The sequence below is a fragment of the Triticum urartu genome, chromosome 2A, assembly GCF_056163025.1.
Source record: "Triticum urartu cultivar PI428250 chromosome 2A, HENAU_Tu73, whole genome shotgun sequence".
Taxonomy (NCBI): Eukaryota; Viridiplantae; Streptophyta; class Magnoliopsida; order Poales; family Poaceae; genus Triticum; species Triticum urartu.
The window spans coordinates 573,285,591-573,309,112 of record NC_141874.1 but is presented as its reverse complement, the minus strand read 5'-3'; the positions used below and the strand labels follow the sequence as shown (position 1 = coordinate 573,309,112).

Genomic DNA, 23,522 nt, shown 5'->3' with positions numbered 1-23,522 from the left:
GAGGGCGGCGACCTGGAGGCGCGTTCAACGCGAGGCGAGGTGCTCGACCTAGAGACCGACGACGCCGCAGACTTGGCGCTCGCTGGAGATCAACGAAGGCTCGACGCGTCCTGTCGCCGGAAACAGAGGAAGCTAACGGGTCGGCGTGGTTCGCCGGGAAGGCGCAAGCGGCAGTCACGGTGGCGCTGAGGACTCCGGCGGCGGGGAACTTGAGGCAGCAGCGGGACTCGAGGAGCTCGGCGAGGGGCCGAGGCAGAGGATGCCGCAGTCGCGCGGGTGGAAGCAGGCTCCGGCGGCTTACGCAAGGCGGCGCGGTGGGGCTTGCTCCGGCGGGAACGAGGTGGAGGCGGGGTCGAGCGATGCTCGGGACTGCTGCTGCTCGAGGACACGACGTCCATGGCGTTGGCTGCTTCCTGCTTGAACGGAGTGAGAAAGACAGAGAATTGAGACGAGGGAAAAGCACGGGAGAAAAGGAAGGAACGAGGCAACGGAGCTGGCCTGGTCACCGCGGTGGTCGGCGGGCGTGCTGGTGGCCTCGATCCCGACGAGATCGAGCGTGGATGTGGCTGGAATTCGAGGCGAGGCAGGGATTGATGGATTTGGAAGTTTCGGTGGTTGCTGGTTGGTGCGAAGAGGATCCCGAGGGGGATTTGGTGGAGAGGCTGCGGCGGAGGGATGGGATGGATGGGACAAGGTCCCTAGAATTTAGGGTTAGGGGCTATATATAGCATGTAGGTGAAAAGAGAGGGGTCTGGATCATCGGATCGAAATCCGACGGACGAGAATAAGGCCCTGTTTGGTTCAGTTTTTATCGACGGATTCCGCTGCCGCGCAGCAGAATCTGAACCAAAGGGCGAACCCAGCAGAATCCGATTCCAGAAATCCGCTGCCAAAATCTGAACCAAAAGCGGAAGCAGCCCAGGACGTGCTTTCCAAAATCTGATTCCGTTGCGGGGCAAAATCTGAAAAAGTTGTAATAGCTGGTTTGCCAAATGACCTACATCTTTTTCACATCAGATTTTCCACAGCTGTTTTTCCACAGCAGATTTTCCACAGCTGCTTTTAGAAATCCACAGCCGAACCAAACAGGACCTTAATATGCTAAAGAGTCCAATAAATAAAACGATGATATTTTGTAGATGTTTGGGGATGTTCCGGACCCAACGGTGACAACTGTCCGGGTCGGGTCCGGGGAAGTTTCGGACACGCACGCGAGGGGTCGGTTGGAACTTCTGGGCTGTGCAGAAGGGCTCGAGCTGAGAGAAGAGAAGAGAGAGAGGCCCAACGACTGTTTCCGGAGACCGAAAACATCTGACGTTAGACCGGCTATACCGCCGCTATAGTTATCTGTTAGGGCATCAAATGGACTCCGAACGCGATGAAATTTGACAGGCGGTCTACCTACACTAAAATAAGACCGCACGCCAACTTTCATCCCATTCCAAGAATATTTTTCAGCCACTAATAAAATAATATTTCAGACGTGCCGCAGGCGCGTGCAAGTGTGGATGGGCTTAGAACGGACAATGGAAATAACGGGCAGACCGGGATGGATGCAGGTTTTGAAAACATGATGATGCAATGCACATGATGACATGCCAAGATGCACCATGTAAGCGAACGACACGGCAACGACAACGAATAACTGGAAGACACCTGGCGCATCGATCTCGGGGCGTCACAATTATGGCCCGCCCAGGAGGGGCCGGGTCAGCCCCAATGCCGGGTTACATAAGAAGCCCAGTAAACATTAAGATGATAGTTAATCAAATCTTATAGAAGGCCCAAAGGCCTAGAGGCGGCTTAAGGCCCAATATTGCAAACCGCCGTATGTAAGGAAAGACTTGTAAAGAAATGCATGTAAAAGAAGTCACCGAGCCGGACACGATTATGAGCCGGCCGGGACTCTGTAGGCCACCAGGCGTCAACCCGTGTATATAAGGGGACGACCCGGTGGCGGCTTAGGGCAAGAAACAAGAGATCGATAACCAAGCCGGCGAGTTAAGCCTCTTGGTGATCGAAACCCCAGCAATACCAACACAACTAGACGTAGGCTTTTGCCTTCATCGTAAGGGGCCGAACTAGTATAAAAACCTCTCGTGTCCTTTGTCCCGATTAACCCCTTTAAGCTTCCTAGTTGCGATGGCCCTACGACTAAGTCCTTTCGCTAGGACATCTGTCGCGAAAATTCCACGACAGGTCCAAAAAATCTCCAAAAAGTTTCGATGTGTTTCGACTCCGTTTGGTATTGATTTCCTGCGATGTAAAAGACATGCAGAAAACAGCAACTGGCACTTGACACTATGTCAATAGGTTAGTACCAAAAAAATATAAAATGACTATTAAATGATTATAAAACAAACAAGATTGATAATATAACAGCATGGAACATTAAAAAATTATAGATACGTTGGAGACATATCACCCCGCGGTGAGGCCCCCGGCCTCTCCCTCTTTCCTCGTCCCTGTCGTCGCGGTCACTCTCCGCATGCGCACGCACTCACAGCCGCGGCCTCCTCCCCACGCCGCGCCTGGACCGGCGCCCCGCTCATGCCCCCTACCGTCCTGGCCAACCACTGCGCTCGCCGTTGCCGTGCCTAACCCGCTCGCAGCCTCGCAGGCCCCGCCTACTGCAACCATCTGCTGCTTGCTTCGACGCGGCCTCGCGCGGCCCCGCTGCTCGCCCGTGAAGGAAATATGCCCTAGAGGCAATAATAAAGTTATTATTTATTTCCTTATATCATGATAAATGTTTATTATTCATGCTAGAATTGTATTAACCGGAAACATAATACATGTGTGAATACATAGACAAACAGAGTGTCACTAGTATGCCTCTACTTGACTAGCTCGTTAATCAAAGATGGTTATGTTTCCTAACCATGGACAAAGAGTTGTAATTTGATTAACGGGATCACATCATTAGTTGAATGATCTGATTAACATGACCCATTCCATTAGCTTAGCACCCGATCGTTTAGTATGTTGCTATTGCTTTCTTCATGACTTATACATGTTCCTATGACTATTAGATTATGCAACTCCCGTTTGCCGGAGGAACACTTTGTGTGCTACCAAACGTCACAACGTAACTGGGTGATTATAAAGGAGCTCTATAGGTGTCTCCAAAGGTACATGTTGGGTTGGCGTATTTCGAGATTAGGATTTGTCACTCCGATTATCGGAGAGGTATCTCTGGGCCCTCTCGGTAATGCACATCACTGAAGCCTTGCAAGTATTGCAACTAATGAGTTAGTTGTGGGATGATATATTACGGAACGAGTAAAGAGACTTGCCGGTAACGAGATTAAACTAGGTATGGGATACCGACGATCGAATCTCGGGCAAGTAACATACCGATGACAAAGGGAACAACGTATGTTGTTATGCGGTCTGACCGATAAAAGATCTTCATAGAATATGTAGGAGCCAATATGAGCATCCAGGTTCCGCTATTGGTTATTGATCGGAGACGTGTCTCGGTCATGTCTACATTGTTCTCGAACCCGTAGGGTCCGCACGCTTAAGGTTACGACGACAGTTATATTATGAGTTTATGCATTTTGATGTACCGAAGTTTGTTCGGAGTCCCGGATGTGATCACGGACATGACGAGGAGTCTCAAAATGGTCGAGACATAAAGATTGATATATTGGAAGCCTATATTTGGATATCGGAAGCGTTCCGGGTGAAATCGGGATTTTACGAAGTACCGGGAGGTTACCGGAACCCCCCGGGAGGTATATGGGCCTTAGTGGGCCTTAGTGGAAGAGAGGAGAGGTGGCCAGAGATGGGCCGCGCGCCCCTTCCCCTTCTTGGTCCGAATAGGACAAGGAGAGGGGCCGGCCCCCCTTCCTCCTCTCTCTCTCCTCCTTTCCCCCTCCGCAATCCTATTCCAACTAGGAAAGGGGGGAGCCCTACTCCCGAAGGGAGTAGGACTCCTCCTGGCGCGCCTCCTCTTGGCCGGCTGCCCCCCCCCTTCGAGCCTTTATATACGGAGGCAAGGGGCACCCCTAGGGACACAAGTTGATCCACGTGATCATATTTTTAGCCGTGTGCGGTGCCCCCTTTCACCATAGTCCTCGATAATATTGTAGCGGTGCTTAGGCGAAGCCCTGCAACGGTAGTACATCAAGATCGTCACCACGCCGTCGTGCTGACGGAACTCTTCCCCGACACTTTGCTGGATCGGAGTCTGGGGATCGTCATCGAGCTGAACGTGTGCTAGAACTCGAAGGTGCCGTAGTTTCGGTGCTTGATCGGTCGGGCCGTGGAGACGTACGACTACATCAACCAAGTTAACGCTTCCGTTGTCGATCTACAAGGGTACGTAGATCACACTCTCCCCCTCTCGTTGCTATGCATCACCATGATCTTGCGTATGCGTAGGAATTTTTTTGAAATTACTACGAAACCCAACAGCCCGCCGCCCCGCACGGCCACCTGCTGCTCGCCTGCAGCTTGCCCCTGCGCGCCCCGTTCCGCCTGCTACTGCCAGGCACCGCCGCTCGCCTCTGTCGCTCACTGCCGACTACCCATGCTGCACGTTGCTGCTACTCGGCTTCGCCTGCACCGCTGCGTTCCCCGCGCTGCCGCTGCCCACACTTCGCCGCACGCGGCGCCGCCGGCATCCACCTCTCCGCCGGCCGGCACGGCCACAACCACTTCCCCATGGCCGGTGCCTCGCCGCACCCCCGACGGCCTTCGTCCGCCGCGCCCCCTTGCCAGTCCCGTTCGAGCGGACGCCAGACGACCGGCGCCCGTTGCGCCCGACCCACTTTGGCCTATGGACCACCGACAGCGGGGCCCGCCCCCTGTGACTATGATGAATGGGGCCCACGCCCCTTAGAACAGAAAAAAGAAATTTAAAAAAATAATAAGAATATTAATTAATTAGTTAATTAAAGAATTAATTAACCTAATTAATTTTGTTTAATTAACCTAATCATTTAACTAAACTAATTAAACATGTTTAGTTAGTATTAGACAATGACAGTGGGACCCACACGTCAGCTTGACTAAGTCAACGGTCAATGTTGACCGCTAATGTCATACTGACGTCATGCTGATGCAGTAACCAAATTTTTGAATTAAATTAATTCTATTAATTTCAAAAATGATTAAATTAATATAAAATAATCCGTAGCTCGGATGAAAATACTTTGTACATGAAAGTTGCTCAGAACGACGGGACGAATCTGAATACGCAGTCCGTTTGTCAGCCACACGTCCCTAGCATAGCGAACATGCAACTTTCCCCCTCCAGTCCGTTTGTCAGAAAACGTGAAACACCGGGAATACTTTCCCGGATATTTCCACCCTTTTGCAGTATCACCTACTGTCGCGTTAGGGCACACCTATCACTGCTCATTGTCATGTCATGCATCATCATGCATATGTTTGCATTATATTTATTGTTTCTTCTCCCTCTTCTCTCGTTAGACACCGAGACCGACGCCGCTGCTACCCAGTACAACTACGGTGTTGACGATCCCTCCTTCTCGGCTGAGCTTCCAGGCAAGCCCCCTCCCCCTTGATCAACCCGATATCGCCTATTCCTTCTCTCTACTGCTTGCATTAGAGTAGTGTAGCATGTTACTGCTTTCAGTTAATCCTATTCTGCTGCATAGCCTGTCATTGTTGCTACAGTTGTTACCCTTACCTGCAATCATAAATGCTTAGTATAGGATGGTAATATTTCATCAGTGGCCCTACGCTCTTGTCCGTCTACCATGCTATATTACTGGGCCATGATCACTCGAGAGGTGATCACGGGTATATACTATACTATTACATACTTATGTTGATGATTCGGAGATGGGGGCTGAAGGGGCAGGTGGTTCCACCCAGGTAGTGGTGGGTCTGGGTTCCCGGCAACCCCCTGATGGTTACATTTTGGCGGAGCGATAGGGCAGGTTGCGACCACCTAGGAGACAGGTGGGCCTGGTCCCTAATCGGCGTCCACGATTACTTCTAAATAACACGCTTAACGAGATCTTGGTATTTGATCTAACACATTCCCTGAAAATTGTGATGGCACATTGTGTTTTAAGACAGCAATATGAAGCACAACCTGCAGTATTCGAGTTAGAGGACTTCCTTCTGGTACTTGGTTGAGGGAGACCAGCAGCAACTATGAGCAATCCGAGCAGAATTAGGATGGCACACACCCCAAGTCCGATATCCCACCCTTTGTAATTTTCAAGCCATACTATGAGAATCGGCCCTACAAAACCTCCAAAGGAGATTCCGAAGGTATACCAATTAAAGAAGCTAGACTGTTGACAGGACTCGGAGGGATCTTCGTGGTCAAATTGGTCAGCTCCGAGGGATGGCAAGCAAGCACGCATAGAACCATCACCAAGTGCGCTCATATACAAGGCTGTGTACAGTAAAGGTAGCATTCCAGCCATGGACCTCTTTGCAGTTGTTTACCTCTGCTTCACTGTTGCAAGGTGGTGGGTGGAGCGAGGGAAGGTAGGCTTGCAGTGCTAGCAATCCGTATCCCTGCAAAAATGCATGTTTGATTACACTACAATGGCACAATTGCCTATAGAAGGTGCAAAAATACTGCTGTCAGCCAGCACTCCACAAATGCATGTTTGATTATACTACAATTGCGCAATTGCCTATGGAAGGTGCAAAAATACCTGTCAACTAGCAAGAACTTGGTGTTAAAATCTAAGCCTGTTTGAAATCCTTATGAAGGAATTTCAGAAGCTAAGAAAACAATTGTGTAGCATAATGAATACTACATTTTTTACATGTCAACATCGTAAACTGTATCAACGTAAGGCTTGATAGGATACAACAAACAAGAAGATGCTAATACTAGCATTTTACACTAAAAGGTATCCCTTCATATCCACATCAAGTGGATTTATGTAAAGGATATGCCAGAGTAGGTATTATATGTTTGTTAGGACATGAGCTGTATTAAACCACCACAAATTGTAAGGTAGCTCTCAGTTTTAGCATTTGCTCCATATGTAACAGGCGAATAGCTGTTTGAGTTAGATATACTGAGAGTCAATTCTCACCCTTACACCATATGATTTTGTACACCCATACATCTCAACTTTGGGAAATTACTTCTTCACTGCAGATAACGCTTCTCCCTGATTTTGGTCAGACCACATCACAATGGCGAGAAATATAAGAAAATAAATTTTATGAGAAAAGATGCAAGAATAAAAGAACAGTTCCGTTGGATCGTGTTAGAAAATCAGAAATCATGTAGGTAACCGAACAGACTAAAACGCACATTACCAGAAACATAAACGGACCAAAGAGGAGCATAGTTCTAGAGCGAGTAATGTTGGAGTCCGAGAGGAAAGCTCCTATCAGTGCAAAGCCAGATGTGGCACCAATAAAATTAGTGGCTGTAGTTGCAGAGCCTGAGACCCCCATGTGCATTGTTCTGTGGAGGTAAGTGACCAGATTCAGCAGGTTTGGGACAATAACCACGTTGGTTACCACAGTCAGAACTGCAAGGGGGGATCATACAAAATGCTTCAATGTTTTGAACTCGGAACAGAAGCTTCAAAATGGCAGCAGTGAGATAGTGCATATGCCCAGCCCACGCATATGCAAATATGTCTGCAGAAGGATTTGGTGCATAATGACTTACCATACAAAAACCACGCTGCTCTGACTCCGCCATGCACCTCTTTATTGATGGCTTTTCCCCTCCAATCCACGAAGCCCCCAGGTGCCATGGTGCTTCCTCTTCCTTCGGATTACTGCCTGTGGCATCCCTAAGTAATAGATAGGGGTACAAATTAGCAGATGTGGATGCTCATATTCAAAGGAGTCACAACATCGACAGGAAGAATCATTGATTCTTGCCATTTGTTGGTACCTCCTACTGACTTGGATTTGGACATTATAAAAGACATTCACTAATGCCAAAGCAGAAAAAAAAGATTAGGGACATGTAAGATGAGATTCTAGAATTCCACAAGTACAAACATGCAGATATGGATATCAGTGTGTCATCATCATGAAAGTGACATTTTGCAAGTCCTTTTGATAAGCTAATTTCCTTCAAAGTAGAGCACCCTAACTTGTGAACTGGAAAGCTCACTTCTGAAAGCAACATGATAACCAAGTATATAAAAATTCAGAAGTACAACAAAATAATTATCAACCAGTGCTCAACACACTAGTCCATAGGACAATCAAAATAGCATACTCCTTCTGTTTGCAAATAAAAGGCGTAATATGACTGCCCAAGATTGAACTTTGCCTGTAAATTTCTTTTACTCTATTTTGTAGGCAGTTACAAAATCAGAATCATAAGAAAGTGCTCTTGATTATGAATCCTATCAATAGTGTAACATAACCCATACAACCCATACAGTATTACATTATTAGTTAATTTGTTCAGGAGCTTGAACTTGGAGAGTCAAACTAATGCCGCGCAGAGCGGCAACTGCCCCCGGACCTGTGCTGTAGGCTGTAGCCAGTTTGGTTACTGCAGTGTCAGGTGCCAGTCAAAGCTGTGCTCGGTTACTCAGTGAGCAGTGGACTAGTGGTGCCGCCACCCGAGAGGTGTCCCAAGGCTGTGGGGAGGAGCAACAGCGCCCCTAGGTGCCACATATGCTGTGTGCCCCTGCCTCAACTCCAAAGCCTGAAGTGATGATTCAGTTTTCCAAAGGAAACTGATGATCCCAGTTTAATCATTGGACTCAGCTAAGTAGATGAATTTATGGGAGTAAAGCAAAGCTACCGTGTAATGTATACGACTAATACATAGTGAAGGTGAATGATATACACACCTTCTACAGGAGTAATAACCAATGCTGAAAAATAACCGAAGACCATAACTCACTGTTCGGAGAAGTAAGATATTTGCCCTTGGATATTATTTTGACATGAACAATCCACGTTAGGTAGTGTTATGCAGAAAGCCATTTCTTTTGACAATTTCACAAATGGAGTATCAAGGATGAACCCAACCAATCAGCACAGCACATCAGAGCAGAACACCGGTTACAGGCTTCTACACTGCTTTGCAAACTTAACTGATCGATGTCATGGTGAATCAGACATGTTACATTTTTACTTAAGTAAAAAAACAACGGGTATGTAGTATTTCAAGGTGAATCCTGATCAACCGATGTCTCAACGATGCGTGGATTGTGCTGGTACACATACTTCTTGGCCCAGTACAGGTAGTTGCATAAGCCAAGCAATCCCACAACAGCCACAACCCAGTAGAACAGGTCAAGACGGCTGTTGTTCAAGCTTGTACCCTCGAGCCAGCCTCCCTGGTGCCCATGCCTTGTGGCCTTGTTCACAATTTCCACCAGCGTTGTGGCCAGCAAGGACGCGAGCCCCAGAGCACACCAGAACAACGCTGTGGCAATAGACTTCATGCCGCGTGGTGCCTCGCTGTTGAAGAACTCAAGGAGCCCGGTGAATGATGTCACATCTGCCACACCAAGAAGGAAGAACTGAGGTGCAAGCCAGAAGAGGGACATCTGCACCACAGCTTCCTTTCTCTTCTTCTCAACAATTGCTGCAATGATTGACGCAAGTAGCATGGTGACGAAGCCTATACCAATGCGTTGCAAATGAGTGACACCACCGACATAGCCTGTGCGTCTACGCAAGAATGGCACAAGGAACTGGTCATAGACAGCAAGCATTAGCATCTGGAATATGATAGGGATGATAAAGAGTGTCGCGGGGGAAACATGGATCTTGCCCAGCCTTGTGTTCGTCATGGTGCCTTGCTGCACAGTGAATGTGAAGAGGATAACGTTCGATATATATCCGATCATGGAGCTGACGAAGAGAGGAAGCACACGGATGATAATCTTTGTCTCCTCCACCTTTCTCAGACTGCAAACTGACCAGGCTCCACTTTGGCCACGGTTGATGCAAGCTTTGTCGAGTAATCTGCCAAGATGCATGAACAGTCTATAATCTCGTACACTACTCTCTATGCCAACTTGATAAGTAGTACACACAAAAGTCAGAAAAGGGTATTATTTCACTGAATCTTACTTCAGACTATTTGTTGGAGCGAGTGCATCAACAGAACATGCCCTTGTCCCAGTGCAGCTTTCCTGCGCTTCCTCCAGTTTTTCAGGAAGTTCAAGTTTCCTGTTCCTGAATGCAACCACAAGAACCTGGGAGAGGCAAAATTGTAGTTAAGTAATGTTTCTAACACATTTCCTGAGAATTGGGATGGCATATTATGTTGTAAGCCAGGAATACAAAGCACTACCTGCAGTATTCGAGTTAGAGGACTTCCTTGTGGTACTTGGTTGCGGTAGAAGGGGAAACCGGCAGCAACTATGAGCAATCCTAGCAGAATTAGGATGGCACACACCCCAAGTCCGATATCCCACCCTTTGTAGTTCTCGAGCCACACTATGAGAATCAGCCCTACAAAACCTCCAAAGGAGATTCCGAAGGTATACCAGTTAAAGAAGCTGGACTGTTGGCGGGACTCAGAGGGATCTTCATGGTCAAATTGGTCTGCTCCGAGGGATGGCAAGCAAACACGGATAAAACCATCACCAAATGCAGTCATATACAAGGCTGTGTACAATAAGGTAGCATTCCATCCATGGACCACTTCACAACTGTTTAGCTCTGCTTCAATGTTGCAAGCTGGTGGACGGAGTGAAGGAAGGTAGGCTTGCAGTGCGAGCAATCCGTAACCCTGCACAAATTCATGTTTGATTATAACACAATAGCATTATATATATAATTTCCTATAGAAGGTGCATAAAAAGCTGTCAGCCAGTGACATTTGACTCGTGGACATCTGTATAATGAAATTTTAGAGGCTGAGAAAAATATCTTGCATAATTATATTATTTTTTTACAAGTAAACATCATGAAGGGTGTTAATGCAGGGCTTTATAGGATAGGACAAAAATGAAGATGGCGTAGTAGCCTTTTACACCAAAAGGCATCCCTAAATATGTCATATTCACATTAAGTGGATCTAATGGTCGAGGATATGCTAGAGTTAGTATTATTTGTCAGGAATTGAGCTGTACTAAAGCATGTTAAATTATAAGGCAGTTCTCAAGAACTGAGCATCACCCAGCTAACTATCAGCTTGTGTGCTCGGTCAGCCCACCCAGGTTCGAGGCCTGGTCTCCCAGCGGTGCCTCACGGTTGTTGTTCTAAATATAAACACCACAGGTGCTAGTTCCTGTTGGTTGATTTTTTCTATTATTATATAAGGCAGTTCTAGGTTTTAGCATTTTCTCCATATGCTAGAGAAGCATCGCTGTTTTAGTAATATATTTAGTTATTTACAGTCCATTCTCACCTCACCCCTTCCAATTCTTGTTATTTACAGTCCATACATTGAAGCAGATGCTTCTCTAGCATATGGAGAAAATACTAAAACCTAGATGCTAGAGAAACTATTTGATAAAGCCCAATAGGTATTATTAACACTCTCTAATCTCTATCATGGGCACAATTCTTGTTACAAAAAGAAAGATAACATGTAAGTAACAAAATAATAATTGGATCATAAGGAAAATCAGAAATTGTGCAGATGACTGAACAGAGGAAGATCATATTACCAGAAACATAAATGGACCAAAGAGGAGCATTGTTCTAAAGCGAGTAATGTAGGAGTCGGAGAGGAAAGCTGCTATCATTGCAAACCCGGATGTGGCACCAAAAAAATTAGTGGTTGTAGTTGCAGAGGCCGAGACCCCCATATGCATTGTTCCATGAAGATAAGTAACCAGATTCAGCAGGTTTGGGATAATAACCACGTTGGTTACCACAGTCAGAACTGCAAGGGAGATTGCAAAAAAAAGTTCAATGTTTTGAACTCAGAACAGAAGCTTGAAAATAGAAACAATGAGATATTGCATGCCCACACATATATAGATGTCTGCATACTAGATTCGGTGTATAGTAAATTACCGTACAAGAACCATGCTGCTCTGACTCCACCATGCACCTCTTTCCTGATGGCGTTTCCCCTCCAATCCACGAAACCTACAAGTGCCATGGTGCTTCTTATTCCTCCTAATCACTTCCTGTCTGCCTGCCCGTAGCATCCCTGACCATAAGCGGGGTATAAATAAGCAGGCGATATCCATATTCAAAGGAGTGACAGCATCAACAGAATTAATCAAAGATTCTTAAATATTTAATGTCATTGTTACCAACTATTAACACAAATTTGACTTCCATTTTACCAACTATCAATACTATTTGACTCCCATTGTTTATAATTCCTACTAACTCAAAATTTGGGCATTACAAAAGACATTGAGCAATGATGAAGTAGAAAAAAGATTAGGTGCATGTACAATGAGACTATTGAAGTCAATAAGTACCAACAACTAGCAGATACTGGTATCAGTGTGACATCATCCTGGGAGCAACATTTTGTAAGTTAGCTCCTTATTCATTAATTGTTTTGAGAATAAGTCCTTTGATAGGCTAACTTCCTTTAAAGTAGTGCACCTTAGCTGGAAGGCTCGCGTATGAAAGCGACCTGACAACAATGTATATAAAAACTCAGAAGTAAAATAACATAAATTATCAATCGGTGCTCAATGCATTGAGTCAAGACAAAAACCATATTCCCCCTGTTTGCAAATGTAGGGCCTGGGTATCAGCTTTGTGTTCATACTGCTGTATCGATTGCTGGTCAGAGCTTGAACTTGGACAGTCAAACTACGCCGGACACTTCCAAACGGAGTGAGTATTTTCTAGTTGTTATTAATGGGCTAACGTAATTAATATGTTTAGTGGTTTACTAGAAATCAGAAAGCAAGGCACATTAAGCCAACAAGAATGAAGTTTAAATTCAAATATCATCATTGGCCATACCAGAGTAGAGAAGTCAACGAATTGCAATCAATATCACTTGTTGGTTAGGTATGTTAATCTTCCTCCAACAATAACGTATCTCTTTCCAGCACATAAGCAAGGGGGGGAATGGGCTTTGTGGTACATTCATCATCCTCGCGTCATTTTCATCCATATCCAAGTATCATCTAGCTTGTGAGGTTATGGTGTACTGCTGATGCCATGCTTACTACAAGAATGCGTTTGCTTCTGACATTTGAGAGTTTTTTTTTCCGATAAAGGGTGCGTTTATCAACTCAAAATGTAGCATCACGCAGATACAAAGCATGATGAGCAACACCCGGCCTCTGCATAGCTAGGATGCACAGAGTCAAACACGAACAGTCCGACAAAAGAAAAAATAGGAAAAACGACATATCGGCAGTAAAGTCATGTGCGAGTTGAAAGCTAAGAAGAAAGACGTACAGTTCTTGTGTTCATAACCATTATCCACATGGTCATGTTGTACATACCGCAACAAGAATCTGCCAAAGCAATGAGGCAATGCATGTCAACTTTGAAAAATCGCTGTGGGCTACATGAAGTAAAGCGTATAAACTGTAAAGATACTACCTCCTGCATTCTCCTGGGGCGGAATTCTCTCCGCGACATCTCCACCTCAATCTGGGATGGATGGGAAGAATAACGGACCTCGGAGGCAGGGCGAGTGGTCGCCGGGCGGGCGCCGGTGGCCAGAGGCTGGCTCTGAGTGGGTTAAATCCACCGAGTCCCTCCATCGCGCCTGCCGCAGCCAACGGCCGTGCCTCAAAGAGTTATTTACCCAAAACCATCACATTTGGGGCTAGGGTAACAACTTAGTACCACTTTTCGGACAGGTAACGAAGAACCACCAACTATGCGCCTAATGAGTAACGGAGAGCACTGATTGCCTGATTTGCTAGCGAAAATAGCGAAACTGACAGGTTGGGCCCACCTGTCGGGCTGACATGGCATGCCTATGTGGACAAAATGCTGAGGTGGACGGGGGACCCACCTGTCAGCATCACATATCCCCCCCCCTTTTCTTCTTTATTCCTCATCTCCCGCTTCCGCATCTCTCTCTGCTCCGGCGACCATGCCGCCATCCTCCCCTTCTATCCTTGCCCGAGCGGCGGCGCCCAACTATCTCCCCCCACCGGCACTCCATGAAGAGACAGACTAGTCGCCGCCGCTCCTGAGATCCTCCGATGCCACCTCCCTGAGCTCGGGCGTGCGACCTCGCGTCGTCATCGCTATCGCCGGCGGATCCGCGGGCCACCTTCTGGACCGGCGCGAGAACGCCCACCGCGCTGATGCTCCATGGCTGCTCCACATACCCCGCCTGCGCTCGACGGAGAGGCAAACGAGCTACCGCTGCTATCCATGACCCCTCATGTGGACAGTCGCAGGGTGGTGACCACGGCGAGGTCGCTGCGGCGGAGAGGGGAAGGACCACCCGCAGGCAAGCAGCAGCCAACGACGGCAGAAGCAAGAACACACGGGGCGAGATCTCCTGCAGTCGCGCTCCTTTCCGACTCAGCGCTAGCGCCAGGCAGCGATCTGGGCGACATGGCGGATCCTCGCCAGATCTGGGCCGGACAAGTGCTGGAGGTGCGGCTAGGGATGGATCCGCGCAGGCCAGTGGCTTGTGGAGGCAGATGGTAGGTGGTTGGGGCGGCGGGGAGGCTCGTCGGGGTTGGGTGGCTCACCGGGGTAAGGCTCCGCTGGCGCGGGATATGTCTGTTTGTCTCGGGGCTGTTGAGGAAGAAGGTGACTTGGGGAGAGAGAGGGGGGAAATAAGAGAGAGGCCGACAGGTGGGTCCTCCAGCCACCTCAGCGAACTATCCACGTAGGCATGCCACATCAGCCCGACAGGTGGGCCCAACCGGTCAGATCCGCTGTTTTCGCGACCAAATTTGAGCATCAGTGCTCCGCGTTACAGATTAGGCGCGATTTTGGTGGTTTTTTATGCCCTGCCTCAAATATGGTACCGATCTGTTACCCTAGCCCATAATGTGGTGGTTTTGAGTAAATAACTCTGCCTCAGACGCAGCTCAGCCGCCGCCGTCGCCTCCACGGTCCGCGTCCGCACTCCTTGTCTCGTGGCCCTCAGACGCAGCTTCTGCCCGCGCCCTGCTAACCCTGAAAACTGCCGCGGGGCTATGATTGATTGGTGAGGGGGAAGAGCCGAACAGGAAAGGAGAAAGAGAGGAAGAGGAGCAAGAAGAACATGCTGACAGGTGGGACCCATTCGTCGGTGTGACAGATAAGCTGGTCCCAGCTGGCGCAGTAAACTGGACTACCCACCTGCATTTCTTCACGCCGCCGTCCACCGCGGAGCTGAGCCGAGCGACCGAGCCCCTCCCACTCCGCACCAGTTCCCCCAACTCTCCCTACCATCTCACGCACGCCGGCCGTCCACCTCGCCGTTTCGGTCCCCGCATTGTCCGGCACCTCTGTTCCCCGCCCGCTCGCCGGAGACTCGCCGCGGTAGGTTTTCTTTCTCCGCATCTGAACTGCTTTTATCCCTTTTACTCTCCGGCCACCGCGTTTCGTGGTTAGATTGGGGTGCCGCGGCGCTGAGTCCCTCAGCGGGGAGGCTGCGAGGGTATCGACTTGGGAAGATGGGTACGATGGTTCTTACCCGATTGCTCCAACTACCACGATTCCACTTTGATGTTCGACGAATCTATTGATGACTTTGTGAGGTGACACTTCTTTTTTCTTTTCAATGAAAAAGGTAACGTATCTGTATGACACATTTTATGGATCACTGGTGCTGTCAAGCTACTGCTGAATATTGATTGGTGGAGATTACAGTATTTCTCAGTTACAGTCTGTATAGCATTGATACACTACCTAAAACAATTCATCAAAAAATATTTGGTCTATCACCTATTGCCTATGTATCTCGCTATGCTTGGCTATTTAGTTTTCAGAGCTATCACCGACTAATCAAACACCACTGCTCCGTTGCTTCTTGGCATATCTCCTCGCCCAGAAAGCATAGTTGATGAGTGCCACAAACTCAAAGCCTGCCAGCAACAAGAAGAAACGATCAAGGCGCGTCCTGTTGAAGTCTGCTCCATCTAGCCACCCTCTTCCGCCATCCCCGTGCCGTGAAGCATTGTTCGCTAGCTGTATGAAGGCACATGCTAACCAGGCTGCTATTCCAGCAACGATGGACTGCATGGCCGGTGCTATCAGCTTCATTTCCGGAGATGACTCGCTCTTTATGAACTCAATCAGTCCGCTGAAGGATGCTGCATCCATGATGCTTAGCAGGAAGAATTGCAGCACCAACCAGAACACGGACATCGGGACACCTGCTCCTGTCAATGTTAGCCCGTGCTGTTCTGCGACTGTCAGCCTTCTTGTTTCCACTAACGCCGCAAGGCATGCTGCTGCTACCCCGCACACCGAGCCAGCACCGATACTCTGCAGTGGGGTGATTCCGTGTGTGTGGCCTGTAAATCTTTTTAGCAGTGGCGTCAATATCTGCCTGTAGCATGGTTGCATAAGCATGTGAAATGCTGTTGGGATTGCAATTAGAGAGGCGGAAGGTATCTGGATCACGCCTATCCCTTTGTCCATGGTGCTGCCGACTTGTATCGTTAGTGTCATTAGCAGCGTGAAGGGCAGGTAGATGAGCAAGCAGCTGATGAAGATTGGAAGCATTCGGGTGATGGCCTTTGTTAACTCCTCGACCTGAGTGGTGCTGCAGAATGAAAATGAATTGTTACCTCCATCAAATATATTCTAGATTTCTCCAAGAATATGCTAAAAGGATTATAGTTGAGTACTTGAGTTAATATCACGATATTGCTACGTCCGGGCATTTCTTTTACTCTTTAAATTGTTGACATCCTAGGTTGTAACACTTCTACTTATTTTCAGAAATATAAATGTACTAACAATTAGCTAAACAGAAGGCAAGAGTTTGGGAATATTGACCACTAAGGAACTTACCCAGTGCTCTTGCTCTCAGATTTGCCTTCCCCATCAACACTATCGGCCGCTCCTATCTCCTGCAGCTCGATAACATCTATGGTAGCAACCTGCCTCTTCTTTGATGAAGTGACAAGAACCTGGAGAATATAACTTGAATGTTGAGAACCATCTGCATCTTCAGTTTTTCTTGTTTTAACTTGATAGATGCAGGATGAGACACATTCAATTTTTGAAAATTAGCGTGTTGATTCCTTTATTGCTTGATGAGTAACTAATATGCTAGTTAGGGATGGGACATGGTGACCTTTCAGGATTAAGATTATAAGAATGACTAATCCAGTGCATTGGGATCAAGCAAAATTCTGTTCTACCCTGTAAAACTTGGACCGGATAGTCTAGAATTGTGTTGTTCACTTGGAGTAGGATGTAGGAACGATGACATGAGACTAATGAGTACTGGAACCTTCATAATTAGCATGCATACTGTGCTCTGTATGAAGTTTTACCTGCAATATTCCCTTTAGAGGACTTCCATTAGGCTTCTGTGTTCTATAGAAAGGCAGTCCACTGGCTGCCACAAACAGCCCTACAAGTACAATAAGTGCAGATATCATAAAGCCAAGGGCCCAGCCCAAATTGTTCTCGATCCAGACTAAGAATACCAATCCCATGAGTGCTCCAACGGAGTTTGCAAACTTGATCCAGCTCAAGAACGTACTCTTGAGATGTGTTTCTTTTGGATCATCATTGCTGAACTGATCTCCACCAAGCAATGGTATGCAAGCACGCATGCAGCCTTCTCCGATGGCAAACATTAATAAGCTCAAGTAGAGCAGTGTTAAGCTCCAACCTTTAGCTGACTCACAGTTGTTTGGTTCTTTGTTTATCTCACAATCCAGAGGATGTAGTGAAGGCAAGTATGCCTGCAATGCTAGCAACATATAGCCCTGTGTCGTTGAACAGAAAATATTTAGAATTCAGGATTTGTCATCTACTTCCACAATCACAATTATTAGATACCTAAATGATCTGATAGTAGTTACTGTTAAGTACTCCCTCCGTTCCATACAATGACCGCCCGTTGACAACTGGCAGATTGCTCAATCAACGGGCGGTCACTCTCTTCAATTGGTCAGTTACTGAAATAAAATACTATCAACCCTTTGGTTCATGCTCTTATGTTTATTGTCTTTATAGAAGACTAAAATTATATCCTATCTTATACAATAACTGCAGTAGTCAGTAACAAAAAAGAAGGGAACTAAATTCTAGATAATATGCTTCACTACAGCATCTCTACTTCAACCTGGTAGCCGAAATAGAAACTTAAGAAGCCAAAGGGAAACATAAAGCTTCACAGTTTACTTGATAGTACCAAGATAGTGAAGGCCATTAAAAGTTTGCTACTTCACTATTAGGCTTGATTGACATTGCTCTTACAGGGAGTTTAATGGGCAAGGAGAATTACCAGGACTGCAAGGGGACTGAATACAAATATAGCAGTGGTTCGCTGGATATATGCGCCAGCGATAAAGTTCATCAGGGCAGCAAAGAAGAATATTGCACCGACCAGATAGGTGATCACAGCTGAGGAGGTCACAATATCCAGATGTAGTATCCTGTGGAAATAGGCTACAAGGCTGAAGTTTGCACTGTTGGGGCAACTTCGCAGCACGACCAAAACTGCAAATGAACATAGAATTCAGCTCCGACAGATTGTTCGATTCTGGTTCAAGATGCATGCAACTATATTATTTTAGGATCAGCAAGAGTGAAACAAATCATACTTTTCAGGTTAGGCTAAGCCATTTGATTCCTACAAACAGATCTGTGTGGACCAATGAGATTCACTCAGTTTTACCAAGCTGAGTTGTAGATGCCCAATTAATAGATATATCATGCTTGAACAAACACAGCTAGTCTGAATTCAGTTGGGCCCAAACTTTGCTTTGCCCGAAACTGAGTTGCTGGTAATACCGTCCGAGGTTGACCATGCTGTGGCAGATCTTCCAGATATTCAGTATAGAGTTATTTTGCACATGCAGCATGCCGCTTTCAACCAAAGGGAGGTTGTTCTTCTACTTATCCGTCGTACGTACAAAATGTTGCAGCTTTACAGATGATCTTTACCAGCATTTTTCCAGATGTGGTGTATTTTCATCGTATTACATGACAACGTATTTTTGTTAATTTATCTATTTTCCTTTTTCTTCCTTAGAGAAGTGTAATAAGAAGAGAAAAAGGACCATTGATTCCAGAAAAAGGAAAATAGATAAATAAAAGGACCATTGATTCTTGACCATGAGGCTTTGTCAGAATTTCTCATTATCATGCATCATCAACGAGGATTTGGCTGGTTCTTTAACTTCCTCGCCACATTTCTTGTTTAATGCTTGGAAGTCATAGACTATGTCCTGAGATTTTGTTTGGTATCCTATATATCTTGGCAGATATATCTTTTTGCTGCAGCGATAGGAGACATGACAACATTTTTTCGTTTATTTATTTATCTGTTTTCCTTTTTCTTGCTTAAGAGAAGTGTAAGAAGAAGATAAAAGGAGCATTGATTCTTGACAATGAGATTTTGTCAGAATTTCTCATAATCATGCATGATCAACGAGGATTTGGCCGGTTCTTCAACTTCCTCGCCCCATTTCTTGTTTAATGCTTGGAAGTCATAAACTATATCCTGAGATTTTGTTTGATATTCTATCTTGGTAGATGCATGTCAGCGAAGGGAGGTGGTCCTCGGAGGTGGAACCTTACAATTGTTCATATGGTGGAGAGTCAAAATTTGAAATGTAAAACTTCTACTTATCCATAGTAGGTGCAACATGTTGTAGCTGAACAGATGATCTTTATCAGCATTTTGGCAGATGTGGTTTATCTTCATCATATTTCAGTATTAGCCATGACAGCGTCTTTTCGTTTATTTAACTATTTTTCCTCTTTCTTGCTTGAGAAAAGTATAAGAAGAGAAAAGGATCATTGATTCTTGACCATGAGATTTTGTCAGAATTCCTCATGACCATGCATGATCAACGAGGATTTGACTGGTTCTTTAGCTTCCTCATCCCATTTCGTTTTTAATGCTTGGAAGTCATAAACTATGTCCTGAGATTTTGTTTGATATTTTATCTTTGTAGATGTATCTTTTTTCTGAGGCTATAGGAGATCATTTTGCTGGGATGATGACAAGAGGTCCTGTCATGGACTTCCAAGTGCAATATCTTGTACATGTCACTCTGGTTAAGAAAAAACATACTCTCTCAGAGGTGGAAGCTTAGAAATTGTTCATGTGCTGGAGATTTGAGACGAAATTTGAAGTGGCAAATTTCTAGTTACACCCATGGTACTTGCAGCCGCACAGATGATCTTTACCAACATTTTGTCAGATGCATTTCAATATTTGCCATGACGCCGTCTTTTTTATTTATTTATTCTTGCTTGAGAGAAGTGTAAGAAGAGGAGGAAAGGACCATTAATTCTTGACCATAAGATTCTTTTCAGAATTTCTCATGATCAGGCATGATCAACAAGGATTTGGCTGCTTCTTTAACTTGCGCCACAAAAAAAAACTTGCCCCATTTCTTGTTTAATGCTTGGAAGTCATAAACTATGTCCTCAGATTTCGTTTGATGTTCCATTTTGGTAGGAGATCATCTTTTTTGCGTACGCCGGGGGTGGGGGCATGTTGACTTTTATTCATGCAAAATCGAAGTTTATGAGATAAAACGTCTACCTCCGCTTGAGCTCTAGCCCTGCCCCCATGGAGCTATGCCTCCCCCATATGTCTCTCCTCTACTTCAGGGTGTGCTTCTCACGATGTATGCTATGATGTGGCAAGTTCCTATGTGCCAGCATGAACGAGGTCAAGAGCCAAACCGGGTAAGGAACCAAGTTTGCCAGGTTTAGAAAAATGAGGGACCAAAGATACATGACCAGAAAAAGATGAAGGGGCAAAGTGAACTATGTGCACAGTTGAGGCACCAAACTCATACATATCGATCCCTACACTTTACATGTCAGTTAAGAGAGAACGTGACCAAATCACTAGGCATGCATGCAAGGGTCATCTTCATCCAATGCAATAAAGCACCTATTTCTTTTTCTTTTCTTTTTTCAAATTTATAAAGCACCTATTTCTAGGTCATTGGATTGTTGCATTATCGATCCTTAGCATGTAGATAGTATTGGTACGATTGTCATGTTAGCCTTTCCTGTTCGCTGCTTTAGACAAATATTAAGGTAGCAAGATATTGACGCTGGGCACATAATATTTGCCTCCTGGTCGTGGGAAGTGCGTTTTTCACTCTATTTCTGATGCGAAGAACACTACCTTTTATTTCCCTGCTCTGATCGATCGTATAGCAAGAAGCCTGGAAGGAAAGAAACATCGACCGGAGGCTGAAAATAACGTATAGCAAATAACACATTGTTCATGTGTAATATTATCTCAAGCAGTGGGCAGTTTATATACGGAAATGAGCTCAGACAAGCAGAGATCTCAAAAACAGCCCCAGGTGCATCATCACACGGAACCTTATTCATGCGTGCGCCCCCAGGCTAGCTATAGTATGACAGAAACAGCTATAGTTTGTTGCTCACCGTAGAGGAAGATTGTAGCCTTGATGCCTCCATGCTTCCTCCGATCCACAGCATTCCCTCTCCAATCCACACACCCTTCAAGCTCCATGAGTATATGCTTCTTAGCTAGCCCAAGCTAACCAGCATATGCTCCTCTACAACCCTGGCTACTTTTATTGCTCTCTCATATGCATGGATGGCACGACACAAACACAATAGCTGGCCAGCTCCCTCCTATATATGTATGTAGAAGCTGCAAACTCATGGACATTGTTTCTCGGAGGCACAATAACAAAAGCAAAGCACTCCGGAAGTCAAGTGATAGCTTAATCTATAGATCATTCACGTGGTGCTTAAATGTGTGTCTCCCGTTTCTCTAGGTGACGCCGCATATAGACCCCGCGGCAGGGGACGTGGCGGGTGGTTTGTTTTTTGGAGCTGAGATCCCGCCGATCGTGCACTCTAGTTCCAGTTAAGATGGAGAACCAGCCCGGCCACAACCCCAGCTTGTCGGTCGCTGACACCATTGTGATCGGATCTCTTGGCTGGTTTGAACTTTGGAGTAGCCTCCCACGTCGATCGATCGATCAATGTTACTGTCTCTGTTCGCGTCAAGCAGATATTGTGTGCAATTAAAGATGCAACTAACAAGAATATTGAGAGCTGGTAATTGATTAGCTGGCTACAATATGAAACTGCGGATGTATCATCAAAGGCGGAGCCAGGATTTAGACATAAGGGGGCCAAGATATCGATGAAGCCAAAAAAAATTTGTGCCACACAAACTTCCGGATAGCTTCATATCTAAGCCTGGCCAAGACAGTAGACACACACACACACACACAGACACACATGCACACACGCACTTTTTTCTTGCAGATGGAGCATGTCTAGCTATAGCTAATATTCGTCAATAATTTCACATACGGGCCAAGTAGACAAAGTTGTTAATCAAATGACTTTGTAATATGATATGAATTAAATGCCTTTCTACGAAATCTTATCATATGAAAATTTAAGTTATGCGAACAATAACAATTATTGTATAACCAAATGGTTCGCTTAGTGGATTTTAGCTTGTATATATACATGTTTGGATGACAATTCTGATAGACCATTCCAAAAAATCATCATATACAAAGTAATGAAGTTCTGCAGTTATATTAGAAAAAAATTATCAATATTGCTAGAGTACAAACCTAGAGAATCATATCCTACCGCTGCTTGTGCTCTCTGCCCGTATGTCGAAGTAGATCAGTTGGTCATCGTTGGCAGGCACACAAAAACTATCCGTGCTTGCACGTGGATCCTCTGACTTTACAATCCCTGCCATGCCCTGCCTCTGAGTCACTGACAGGTGAGACCCATGTATCAGTGACTCAAAGGTAGGCTGGGGCACGGCAGGGGATCCTCGTCCTCCGTGCTTACCCTCTACGAGGCATCTACTTCTTCGAGCTTTTGAATGGTCACGGGTGCCTGGGCCTAGAGCGGCGACGCATAACAAATCAGGCAATCATCAAAATAATTAAAATCTGGAGTAGTTCGACATCATACAAGGTGAGAATAGAGAGATTAGTAGACAATTTGATGTGTTGACCTTGGCTAATTCATTGGCAGCCTACAGAGTTGATGATTGAAGCAGCCTGCATCACCGTCGGAATCGGATCTTGCGGAAGAGTAGAGGCGCGCAGGCACGACGGCAGCAGCCAACCCCCGCAAGCGCTAATCACGGGAGATATTTCCAACGCCCAGGACACTTTAGCGTACACCAATCGCCCAATCTGGCTTTGCTATGGACTTGAAAGCAACTCACTGGTGGGCTTTTACATGAGCCTTTTTAGTTTTTGCAGAATTCACGTCAAGAGATGGGGGGGGGGGGGGGGGGGGGCAGGTACTTCTGTAATGCAATCGCAGCGCTAATTAATGAGTACGTACGTAATGTTAGATCGATTGTTAGGGGGGGCCAGGCCCCTGCTCGCCCCCCCTTGTCTCCGCCACTGTGTATCATTCTAGCTTGCAAATGGATGCATTTTGTTTTGTCTTGAAAAGTCTTCTGCAAGTACTACTTCCTCCATTCTGAATTAAGGATGTATCTAAATGTATTTTAGTTCTAGATACATCCATTTCTGCGACGGGTAATTTGAAACGGAGGAAGT

General features: G+C 46.0%; 1 protein-coding gene, 1 long non-coding RNA gene and 1 pseudogene across 3 annotated transcripts; 1 reads left to right on the top strand and 2 right to left on the bottom strand.

Annotated features, from left to right (window-relative positions):
* Positions 1–8,900: 8,900 nt before the first annotated feature.
* On the bottom strand, positions 8,901–12,061 carry LOC125533667 (protein NRT1/ PTR FAMILY 4.6). Its single transcript, XM_048697040.2, has 5 exons — positions 11,914–12,061; positions 11,562–11,779; positions 10,238–10,678; positions 10,015–10,139; positions 8,901–9,906 (listed from the first exon to the last, which is right to left on the bottom strand). The coding sequence occupies exons 1-5, from the start codon at positions 11,999–12,001 to the stop codon at positions 9,099–9,101; spliced, it is 1,680 nt and encodes a 559-aa protein (XP_048552997.1). The 5' UTR covers positions 12,002–12,061; the 3' UTR covers positions 8,901–9,098.
* Positions 12,062–15,011: 2,950 nt separating this feature from the next.
* On the top strand, positions 15,012–20,511 carry LOC125528893 (uncharacterized). The gene is made up of 3 exons (XR_007292486.2): positions 15,012–15,318; positions 19,501–19,835; positions 19,926–20,511. It is a non-coding gene; the product is annotated as an uncharacterized LOC125528893 (long non-coding RNA).
* On the bottom strand, positions 15,757–21,520 carry LOC125528892 (protein NRT1/ PTR FAMILY 4.6-like; annotated as a pseudogene). The gene is made up of 5 exons (XR_015616965.1): positions 21,388–21,520; positions 18,248–18,462; positions 17,286–17,726; positions 16,798–16,916; positions 15,757–16,546 (listed from the first exon to the last, which is right to left on the bottom strand). The product of XR_015616965.1 is annotated as a protein NRT1/ PTR FAMILY 4.6-like (transcript).
* Between the last annotated feature and the right edge of the window lie 2,002 nt (positions 21,521–23,522).